At 43.0% G+C, this 12,442-nt stretch overlaps 1 protein-coding gene across 1 annotated transcript in view; it reads right to left on the minus strand.

Moving 5' to 3' along the window:
- LOC119426807 (vasoactive intestinal polypeptide receptor 2-like) overlaps window positions 1-12,442 on the minus strand; it is a 41,677-nt gene that overhangs the window by 20,340 nt on the left and 8,895 nt on the right. The window contains exons 3-5 of the mRNA XM_037694388.1: window positions 11,637-11,744; window positions 2,952-3,049; window positions 130-156 (exon numbers count right to left, since the gene is read on the minus strand). Of these exons, the coding sequence (XP_037550316.1) occupies window positions 130-156; window positions 2,952-3,049; window positions 11,637-11,744 (233 nt within the window). The remainder of the gene's footprint in view (window positions 1-129; window positions 157-2,951; window positions 3,050-11,636; window positions 11,745-12,442) is intronic.

Raw genomic sequence — 12,442 nt, forward strand, 5'->3', positions numbered from 1 at the left:
ATGAACAGAGAGAATGAACAGAGAGAATGAACAGAGAGAATGAACAGGAGGGAGCAGCAGGAGCTGGAGCAGACCACAAGGGGGAGACAACCTCGCAAACACAAATCCTGACAGATACTCTGCAAAAACAAACTGCAACACTTTCCAAAAGTGGAGCTCCTGAGAGAGGAAATGTTTTTGTGGATCTGTGTCTTTAACGTGCAGACGTTTTACTAAATGATGCTTTAGCAGCTTATTTGAGCCAAGTTTGAGTTGACGGGCAGTTGACTTCACGTCCCCTCACGTTAACAGAAAACCTTCAGAACCTTTTCTTGTTTAAAGCTGATCAAAGCCTCAATGACCGTTACTGAATAAATAACGACATGGTGAAACCTGTCGTGAGTTTTGGTCATCTTGGTTTTAATGTCATGACATAAACGATTAGTGATTCAAACTTTACAATGTAAAACAACCCAACATGAAGCAAATTAAAAGAACACGTTGGTTAGAATTTATTGGCTGTGAGGAAAGAATATTGCTGCAGAGTTTAACTTAAACCTTTACATTTCTCGCGTGTTTAAAACAAAAAGGTCCTGGAATGCAGCAAGTAATAACTGGGAAGGTCAGAGTCCAGGAAGATAAGCTGTGCAGCATCAAAACGGATGCTTCACGGTCAAAATGAGCACCTACAAACTCACATGTGCACAAACACAAGCACCCTGCAGCTGGACGCTCCAGCAGACAGATCTGGACACTGGGAGGATCAGGTCTGCAGCTGTGTCGCTCAGCTTCATAATCCTCCTCAGACGCAGACGTTTCAACCAGTTCCACTTCATCTCGTGAGGAGGCAGATATGGAAGCAGACGTCAGATGATGAGCCTCGACCGGGAGGTGAACCCCACAGTTTAGCTGGAGGGGCTTGGAGTTAAAGCCAGCGTCTCGCCACAACTCTGTCTAAGACAAACCTCCTCCTGACAATGCTGACCCGACGGGTACTGGACTCCACGGGACCTCTGCAGGTATCTCGACGTATCAGGCACAGAGGTTCTCTAACTCGAGACCTGAAATTTGTCAAACATAAACTAGGAACAGATGTTCAGTGTAGATGTGATAAAAGCTCAGCATGGCCTAATGACAACAGATCCTGCTCCACAACAACTAACACTCGACAACTTCAAGTCTCCACTTTTACTTCTGAATGTTGCTGCACTAATTTAAATGGTTCAAAATCGTTTTAATCACAAGGGAAACAATTGTGCAACTAAACGTTTGTTGTGAAAAACCAAGCCAACACGATTCCAGAGTTGGTTCCCAGCGATATGTGAAATGATTTAGTTGTTTTTGTCAGTGTGACAATAAATCTGTTGGACCAAACGTCAGACATGAAGTCAAACATCTTCTTACACCGTATGCAGAAAGCACGACTCATGCACAAACATACTGATGGTACAGTCTATTTGTTACTATGAAACATATTTTATTGTGTGTCTAACTTTAAGATGTGGCTTAAAGCTTTCCTTTGGGATAAATCCTATAGTTAGTGTTGTCTTGGGTTTCCTGCACTATCCTTTAGTTCTGCTGCTATAGGCTTAGACTGCTGGAGGACAAACTGGCCACATTTCTTCACTTTGCTGACTCTACCTGTTTGTATTTGTAATTATTTACATCTTAACGTGTTTTGTTTGTCCTCCTATAGGAAGCACATCTGGACCGGACATTCTGTTTGTTTCTACTTCCTGTTCCTCTCAAACCCAGCTGGTGGAAGCGGACGGACGCTCGTCCCGAGTCTGATTCTGCTGGAGGTTTCTTCCTGTTAAAAGGGAGTTTTACTTTCCACTGTCTCCTTTGCACTTGCTCAGGATGTGAGACGTGACAAAGTAAAGATTCAACGAGCGGCTTCGGATGTTATCAGTCCATTAAATGGCCGTTATTAGTCGTTATCATCCCTATATGTAGCGGTCAAACGGTCCCACCTACCTCCTAGTAGGTTTAAAGGTACGTTATTATCGTTATTATTGCTGATAATAGGCAGCGTCACACGGAGGTAAACCAGGAAGTGTCTTTTTAGTTGTTTTCAACGTATGTAACCCTTTTCCTAAACATAAGCTTACAACTGACCCTGAGGACCAACCCTAAACTTAACCCCCTTACCCTTGTGCCTAAACCTAACCAAGACCCTAAGCCTAACCACCAGACCCTTTGCTCTAAACCTAACCATGTGAAGCTATTATCATCGCTAACAACGCACCTTTAAACCTACTAGGAGGTACAGGAGGGGCAGTCTGACCGCTACATATGGGGATGATAACAACTAATAACGGCCATTTAATGGCTGATAACATTTGAAGCGGGTGGATTCAACACAATCTGCTGCTTCTTTAGATCATTTCTGCTGATTGACTTTTTAAATGTGAATGTTTCTGTTCAGCCCTGAGACGACTTCTGTTGTGACTTGCTGCTATAGAAATAAACTGAATGGATATTACCCGGATGAAAAGTCCAAAGTTTCACAAACTCAACTCACAGGAGTAAGAACAGGTGTGTGGTTGTTACCTGCCACACGTTTTATTTAAAGTGGGTCAAACCAGAGACGTCATCTAACTGTGACTCTGCACAGCGGAGCAGTTTCCTCCTGACAAGTTTTACAGAGGAGTTCCAGTGCAAGCTTCTGCTGCATGTGGTTGTGGAGGAAGTGTGAGATTGCTTTGGCTATACGTGATCAGATGAGACATGAGACGTGCACAGAGAACGGTACGTGCACACACACAACCGTAATCAGAAAACGAAAGCATAAAACCAGAATAATTCCTGATCACAAGTGACACATCTGCAGGAGAAACATCCAGAATGTGCTCACAAACAGCATCAGACGATATAATATTCCACATTTAACTGAAATACTGGATCCAGCCTGCAGACCTTACCCCCCCCCCCCCCCACACACACACACTGAGTGTTCAGGATAAGCTCACCTCGGAGGGCTTGTCTGAGATGTCTGAGGAGCAGGCCGCTCCGATGTCAGGATAGATGGAGGACCAGCCTTCCTCTGTGCACTTCCTGCTCAGGTTACCTGAAACAAACACTCTTTAAGACTTCTGGGCCTGTTCGTTTATGACTTTGAACAAGTCATTCATAGAAATGAAGAGTGAATTCCTTGATCTGTAAGTTTCTGCTCAGGGATGTGATGTCAGGATGCAGCTGCAGGTTGTTGTTTTCATGTGAACAGAAATATTAATAACCGCTCCATGTTTGGTCTGTCTGAGTTCAGCAGCTTGTCTCTTTCTTTATTGTTCTCGTACATTTGATTTTTCTTTCACTCTAAATCAGATATGAGTCGGGTCAGGTCATCTTACATGTCCTGGATGTTCTCTCTGACTGAAAGGTAACAGTGCAACGCACGACGGCCTCCGTACAGCAACTTTAATATTCTTCAGTCATGTTGCATCTGTACAGAACTCCAGACTGTTTGTTTGATTTAGAACTCCCCATTTTTAGTTTATTGTTTAATTATCGTACGCAGGTCAACACAAGGTCAAGAATGCAATGAAGTGTTCAGGATGAGAAGAACCACCTCGACCCCCACCCCCCTCAAAACAAAAAACAAAACAAAGCACCAAAAGTGAAAAAGAAATACATCTACAAGGTCCAAAAGAAATATAGTAAACAACATGGTACAAGTAGAATGAATCAGTACAAACAAGGACCTCACAGGCAGTAACACTGCTCTATGGGGCCGAGGTGTCGAGGTAGGGCAGTCAACTTGGGACCCGAAAGTCCCAGGTTCGACTCCCAGCCATTCCCACATATTGTGTTTCTGAGCAAGACACATAATCCCCAATTGCTCCCCGGGTGCTTACATAGCTGCCCACTGCCCCACCTGGGTGTACCCCAGGTGCAATGGGTTAAATGCAGAGAACTAATTTCGCCATTGTATGGGAACATACAATGATGACAACACATAGCACTTCTTTACATGTGCTGTATTTTCTGCCCTACAAGTCACACTTTTTCCCATAATTTACATGCCCTGCGACTTACAGACTGAAGCGACATATTTATGGATTTTTCCCCCATATTTATAAACCAAATTTTGTCTGAGATATGACCGTTTCCATTCATTCTGACTGAAAAAAAGAGCAGTACTTCTTTCAGCCACTTGATGGCAGCAGGGTAGTAGTAGCAGTAAGGCATGCCATTGCATCATGTAATAGGTAAACGTGGCTATGATGACAAATTCAAAAAAGTTCAATACAAAAACAATGGACTTATTTTTTATACTTGATACTTTATTGGTTTTTTGAATTTATCATGTCCTGGATGACTGAGAATCTTCACCAGCTATTAATGATACAATTGGCTTGCCATAGACTCCACACTTTGGTTCTGCTTGTTGTTTGGACTGACCGTTAAACCAGCTGCACTGCCCCGGCGAAATGCAGCTGATTTGACCATTAAAGTGCATTTATTAAGCAAATGTTCGACTGAGACACACCTATGCTATCATTTCGAACAAACAAACAAATGTTTAGGTGCTTTTCTTGTTAAATTTTGAAGAAATGAGCCACGTTCTTCCTCCTTTCTTCCTCCCTCTGTGCACTCCCGGAGCACCGAGGCAGCAAAACTATTTTTGAAATGCAGCTGATTTGACCATTAAAGTGCAATTATTAAGCAAACATTAGACTGAGACACACTTTTAATATAATTTCCAGCAAACAAATAATTGCTTTTAAGTGTTAATCTTGTTAAATTCTTGTTAAAATCCTCCCATGCACGCTCTTGCGACCACCACCATGCCATTGTTTGGCAGCCAATCAATTTTTGGCACAACAACAGCCACATTTTTGGGTTGTCGGCGGTAATGCGTAACAAATGCAATGCGTCAGCAGTGACACATAATTGAAGGGGTGTATATGGCGAAGCAACGTATTTATGAATTTTTCCACTTTATTAGACAAATATGGACTGATGCGACTTATAGGGCAGAGCGACATGTACGGCAGAATATACGGTACATGATACTTGCACACAACATACACCACACAGGTGGTGTGGCAGACCACTGCACAGGCAGTGAGCAACATTTAGATGAACTGAACCATGATGGCAAGGCAGCAACACACGTGATACAGCCACATCATGCAGCAGCAACACACGTGATACAGCCACATCGTGCAGCAGCAACACACGTGATACAGCCACATCATGCAGCAGCAACACACGTGATACAGCCACATCGTGCAGCAGCAACACACGTGATACAGCCACATCGTGCAGCAGCAACACACGTGATACAGCCACATCGTGCAGCAGCAACAAACATATTAGGTGTCACAGATGTGACTCAGTTCTGTCGAGCCAGTACACAGAGAAGTCATCCGGAGTCACAGCACAGTTGGGAATGGATGGCTCCAGCCATGTTTCCATAAAGGCAAAGACACAACAGCTTCTTGTGTCCTGCTTGCAATAAATCTGTGCATGCAGGTCATCCAGTATATTCCCTAGAGACTGAATGCCTGATAGCAGGACTGAGAGGAGAGGGGGTTTGCTGCATCTCTGGCGGGTCCTGCACAAAGCACAGGCTCGCTTCCCTCTCTGTGTTTTCCTGTCACGGTGCTCAGGTAAACCAAGGACCCAGGGGAAAATGACTTTCACGGAGTCCCCAAATGTCTTCAAAAGTCATCCCAAAGTCCCCACTCACTGACGATCGCAACTTCAAAAGTGCGTTGCGGTCATACCTGTAGTGTGCGAGTGCAGAGCAGGTGCAAAAAGTCAAAACAAAAACAACAACGAACAACAAAGTGTGAGTCAAACTGAAGCTCTCATCAGTTTAATTAAAATACGACATGTGCAAAACATTTTACCGAGCTCGTTAGTGCCCACCCTTTAGGGGTGGCAGGTCATCCAGGTTTGAAACCTAGGTTTTAGAGTAGTGGAAGACTTTTCTTGCATAAATTAAGTAAAAAAAAAAAGTTTCAGTTCAGACTTGCACAACATTTTTAAAGAGCCTATTCTTAAAAACATTTCAAATAAAACTTTCACTGTTGACTTACGGCATGTGTTCACATAAAAATGTTTTTTTATATAGAAATATTCAGTTTGTTTGTGTGTGATTCACACAAACATCTGCATCCAAACTGCAGTCTGAACTTTGGGTCTCGTGTTTCCTTTCTGTCTGACAGGTTACAGAGGAAAACTCTTGAACTTTAATCTGTAAATAAAATGTCCCCGGGGACTGAGAGCCACGCTGGAGGTCCTCAGCTGCTGGCAGCAGACGTCCACTCTAAACAAAATCATTGTAAATACACTTGATTTGTTCACAATGCTGGCTGACACTTTGTTCACATCAACACAGCTGCGTATGGTGGCTGCAAGGGACAAAAATACTGAAAAATCTGTAAATACGTACGTACATCTAAACATTATTCTTCATACTACTAGTGATGGAAAAACTTCTGCTGAAGTACATTTGTATTTAGGTGAAAAAGAATTCAGTCACATTTATTGCTAAATAAGTTTAAAGTGTTAGTGTTCATTGAAGGAATGCATATCACTCATCATTCATTTAGCCAGAGATTTAGACTAAAATCATCTGATGAGGAGGATGGGAGCCATTTTAATCAACCCTGGGACACAACTTTAACCTCCTGACTACCAGCAGTTCAAATTTGTCCTCTGTGAAGGACATTTGTAAACCTGAATATCTCCCACCCACATCATACTACTGAATTAACTCATTTGCTCTCTACAGAGGACATTAGGGCTTTTCAGTGATACCAAATGTGAAGGGGTGCGTCTTTGGTACCTTTCTCTTCCTCAACAAAGTTCATGCTCTATCATCCAGGTACCAAATCCAATAATGCTCAGTCAGGTCTTCTGGACAGTTTATTTTCAGGAAAATGGCATCTGTCTGTGCAAGCACATTTTATGGGAAGAGGAAAAGCCACACCATCTGGTCTGGTCTTAGACTTGGTGGTCTACCAAGGCAAAACTACTGTCAGAGTTTCAGGAGGAAAGGGCACTGGAGAACAAGCTGTTCTTCATTTGGCAGAGTCTGTTCCCCAAGGAACCCACATGTTCTTTGACAAGTTCTTTACAAGGCTCAGTCTCCTCAACACCCTGATGACAAAAAGGCTGACAGGGACTGGAACCTTCATGAATAACAGGGTTCCAAAGGAATGCAAGATCATAGAGGATAAGCTCTTCAAAAAGAAAGGAAGAGGGTCATCAGAGATGGTGCTCAGATGAAGCCCTCCTGAAGTGGCTGTCACAAAGTGGCTGGACAACAAGCCAGCTGTCATGCCATCCTCTGTCTATGGCAGTGAAGCTCAGGACACACACAGAAGAGGGTCCAAGAAAGACAAAAGTTTTGTCCAGATGTCCAGGCCACTGGCAATTATTGAGTACAACACCAGCATGGGTGGCATGGACTTGGTTGACTGGATGTTGAGTTTCTACAGGATGGCTTCTCACACTCAGAAATGGACAGTGCGTGCAGTTTTCCACTTTTTTGAGCAGGCAGTCAGGCATCTCTCAAGCAGGCTCTCCTTGTTTCTTTGACTTGAGAAAGCTCCTCGGATGAGGAGCGAAACATGGTCAGTTACAAATAAAGTCCAGTTGTTTTGTTTTTAACTTTTTTTGGATTTACTATGTCCTGGATGACTGAGAATCTTCATCAGAGCAGGCAATCACCAACTTATGGCTTCAGTATGAGTGACTGCCAGTTTCTGGGGACAAAACCACTGAAGTTCTTTGACTTCAAACTTCTCCTTGGTGAAGAGTTGATTACTTGGGCCCAAGCAGGAATCGCAAGTGATCGCGAAGATGACTATACTTTCTCACGTCAAAAGTGGAAACCACAGCCAAATGCAGCTCTGAGACACCATGGCACCATCCATCTTGCAGAGACGGTTAATGAAACATGCATCAAGGTATCGCAGAACCGACTGCAAGAGCAAAACATGTGATGTGCACAAAGTGCAAGGCATTCCTCTGTGGCTCCAAGAAGGAGAATTGTTTTTTGAAATATCATACCAAATAAACACAACAAAGCAAAACAAAACTAAATAAAATGATGATGGACAGTTATGTGGATGTTAAATTCATTCTAATGTTGATCTTTTGGTATTTTCTTTGGTACTAACTGGTTGCCATCAAGGTTCCATTTCATGTGTGGCGCTCTCATGTCCACTGTAGTGGACGCATGATATCTCAAAGATAATTTTTGTTTTTCCTGATTTTTTTTTTAAGTATTGTATTTACCTTACAAAGATTAGGGGATTTTAAATATCTGATTGGAGAAGAATTATTTTCCTGGTAGTCATGATATCCACGGTACTTTGGCGAGTGACTCTCAGCTACGACCACATCAGAGCTGAATATCTGTAAATCTGACGGAGTCATAGACACTTTTATGTTGGTGAAAGTCAGATTGTCTGTCAGATATATATTTTTCTACAATAAACTAGTCAATTTTTAGACTAGCTCCATGTTGTCTACATGTCCTGAAATTAAATATCAAACATAAATTATTATTATTATTATTTTACATTTGAACTCTTTAAGGGCCTTTGGTTGAAAAGGAAAAAAAAAAGCAAAAACCTCCACATTTCAGTTTTTTAATTGACAATGTGACAATTTTGAAAAGGCATTTGCTCCATTAACATGCCCTAAAAGATTATTTGACAAAATAATTCTAGATTTTTGTGATGACCCTCCAGTTGAGATGATGCCTTGTTTTCAGTGAAACTCCATCTCAGTAGTTTGACGTGGAGTTATTTATTTATTGTTGTTTCATAAATAATTTTTCATTTCTTATAATAAATTATTATTGTTGTTGTTTTCTCAAATAATATACTTGTACCATGCCCATTTCTGTTTAGTTTTGTGCTGTTACTGAACTGGATATACCAGCAAGCTCCAAGAGCACAGTGCATCTCTATGAACATCCTGATTTCAGGCAAGTCGAATGGAGTCAACTGTTCTGAACTACAGAGTGTCAGACAAAAATTAATTCTTGGCTGATTTTTCCCTGTGAGATCTGAAAGTTAAATAAATCCATCCATTCCATATCTTCCACTTGTTCTGAAGTTGGGCCGTGGGGGGCAGCAGCTTGAGCAGGGAGGCCCAGACATCTCTTTCCACAGCACCTCTTACAGCTCTTTTGGGAGGACCCCAAGGCATTCCCAGGCCAACCAAAAGACGTAATCTCTTCAGCATGTCTTAGGTCTTCCTGGGGTCTCCTCCTAGTCAGACATGCCAGAAGCACCTCCCTAGGGAGGCATCAAGGGAGCATCCTTACCAGATGCCTGAACCACCTCAACTGGCTCCTTTTGATGAACCAAAACTAAAAACATCCTCCTCTGGAGGCGGAACACCTGGAGAGCTGGTGCAAGAAGAATAACCTTCACATCACTGTGAAGAAGATGAAGGCGATGGATGTGGATTTCAGATGGAGCAACCCCCTCGCCACTGAACATAGGAGGATCTGTTGCGGTGGAAGTGGTCTCCAGCTACAAGTACTTGGGTGTACACATGAATGACAACATCAGCTGGGGTAACAACACCACCAGCCTGATAAAGAAAGATCATCAGAGACTCTACTTCCTCAGGCGTCTGAGACGAGCTGGTCTGGGAAGTTCAGTCCTCACCTTCTTCTACAGGTGTGCAGTGGAGAGCATCCTGTGCTCCAGCATCAACGTGTGGCATGGAGGCTGCACAGCTGCAGAAAGAAAAGCTTTGCAGAGAGTGGTGAAGGCTGCACAGAAGATGTTGGAGTCAGTCTCCCCACCATCACAGACCTCCAGATGCAGGAAGAGGGCCACCTGCATCATGAAGGATCCCACTCACCCAGCACACACACTTTTTGCTCCCTTCAGGAAGGAGGTTGAGGAGCATTAAGTGTAGAACCACTAGACTGAGGAACAGCTTCTACCCTGAGGCTGTTAGACTCATGAATCTCTAACCAGAAAAATCACTGTGAAAAAAAGAAACATCACTGTAATGCCACTTTGATTGGTGCTATGTGACTTATCTGTGCTGCTGATTAGCTCATGCTGCTGTATTCATTCATACCCATCTGCTGTGGGAGTGGTGGCGCAGAGGTTAGAGAGGTGGGCTTGTGATCCGAAGATCGCCGGTTCACGCCCCGGCCCCGACAACATCAAAAATTGTGGGTGGGGTAGGTGAAACACCCACACTTGCCCCCACCCTCATTCGCCCCACTCTGGGCCCATGAGCAAGGCCCTTAACCCCCACCATGTGCTCCCTAAACAGGTCTCTCTTGAAAATAAGTTCTCGTGGCTCAATGAGACTAACCTGGATAAATAAAGGCTAAATGAAAAAAAAAAATATATACCCATCTGCTCACCACAGACATGTGCGGGCTGCTGTTTAATACCATATTATTTTACATTATTAGTATTTAGTGTATATCTTAGATCCTTATATATTTTTATTGCTATTTTGGGGTGTAACTGGGACCTTGATACACAATTTTGTTCCACCTCATGTACCACATGTGATGTGAATGACAATAAAGAACCTTGAACTTGAACTCTGAGTATCTCCCAAATAACTGAACTTCTCACTCTATCTCTAAGGGAGAGTCCAGCTACCATGTAATCTCACTACCCAGAGTTGGTGACCATAGGTGTGGGTTGGAGTGCAGACCAACCAGTAAACAGAGAGTTATGCCTTACAGCTCAGCTCCCTCTTCACCACAATGGACTGGTACAGAGTCCACAATACAGATGCTGCACCAGTCAGTCTGACAATCTCACACTCCATTCTTCTCTCTTTCATGAACAAAACCCAGAGATACTTGAACTCCTCCACTTGAGGCAGAACCTCACCCTCGACCTGAAGAAAGCAATCCACCTTTTTCCAACTGAGGACCGTGGTCTTGGATTTGGAGGTGCTGATTCTCATCCTAGCCACTTCATACTCAGCAGCAAACCACTCCACTGAGAGCTGGAGATCACAGGCCAGTGACGCCAACAGGACCACACGATCTAGAAAAAGCAGAGGCGGAATCCTGAGGTCACTGAACCGGAATCCCTCGGCCCGCTGGCTGCACCAAGAAATTCTGTCCATAAAAGTTATGAACAGAACCGATGACAATGGGCAGCCCTGATGGAGTCCAACTCCCACCCTGAAGGGGTCCAACTTACTACCGGCAATGCAAACCAAACTCTTTCCCCACTTGTATAGGGACCGAAGGCTCATAGCAATGGGCCCCCAATTACATACTCATGGAGCACCACCCACAGTGTACCCAGAGGAACATGAATGCCTTCTCCAAGTCCACAAAGCACATGTAGACTGGATGGGCAAACTCCCATGACCCCTGGAGGAAAGAGCTGGTCCGGTCTTGCACAGTCAGGATGGAACCCGCATTGTTCCTCCTGCATCTGGGGTCCGACCAGTGATTGGACTCACTTTAAATAAATCTGTCCATAAGTAATGCTGGAATTTAAGCAAATATCAGTATTTTATTCAGTTTCTGTTATTTTGATTTACTAAATGCAGATGTCATTTGAATATAAAACTAAACAATTCCATTTTTCTCCTTATATTTCTGCTGTGTGTTAGTGTGTGTGCATGCATGTGTGCATGCGTGCGTACGTGTGTGCATTTGTGTGTGTGTCAAAGAAACTCACCATTTTTGCCGAACAAGAGCAGGAAGGGGGAGGGACACGGGAGGGTCATCACCTCGCCGACCGCTACGTTGAGCCAACAGGAGACATTGTTCCACTCGCCTTCACATCCTGCACACACACATGCACACGCGCCCGCACACACACACTGCATGATTTGGCCTATGATAAGTTCCTGTTTAGCTGAGCTACTAGTTTCAAACTGACTTCAGCACATAAGTCAGGTTCAGATAAAAACTTCCTGCTGCCTCGATGACGTTTTGACACTTTGTTCTTCAGTCAGAAAATTCAGCCTCTTTCATACTGTAATGATTTATTGAAAAATCTAAAATAAACTAATCTAAAATGAAGAAAAGTGAAGCTTTTTATATTTTTACTACTTCTATCTTTATTTTAAGTCACATTTGGTGTTTTAATAACTTACAAGAAAAAAGTTCTATGTGCCGTCATTATTGTTTGTTCCCACAATGACGGAATTTGTGCTCTGCATTTAACTCATCACACGTGGGACACATGCAGGTGCGAAGAGCATTTTAAGAGCTGTTTACCCCGCTTACTTTATGTTGAGAACATTTGTTTGCCTCCAATCAACTGCAAAAAGTTAGATTAGCTCAGATATTCCTGATTGATCAGGGAAAGTATTTCACTTCTTATAACAAGTTACAATTGAAGAGACATGACATTTGTCTAAATACGGGAGTTAACGACCACTGCTTAAAGCTAAATGACAGGTAATAAAGTTGTCACCTGTGTCTTAAAATTTCTCTAATATGTAGATTATTAACTATTGTTAAATGTTATTAAATGTG

The sequence above is a fragment of the Nematolebias whitei genome, chromosome 20 (genome assembly GCF_014905685.2).
Source record: "Nematolebias whitei isolate Nwh7 chromosome 20, NemWhi1, whole genome shotgun sequence".
Taxonomy (NCBI): Eukaryota; Metazoa; Chordata; class Actinopteri; order Cyprinodontiformes; family Rivulidae; genus Nematolebias; species Nematolebias whitei.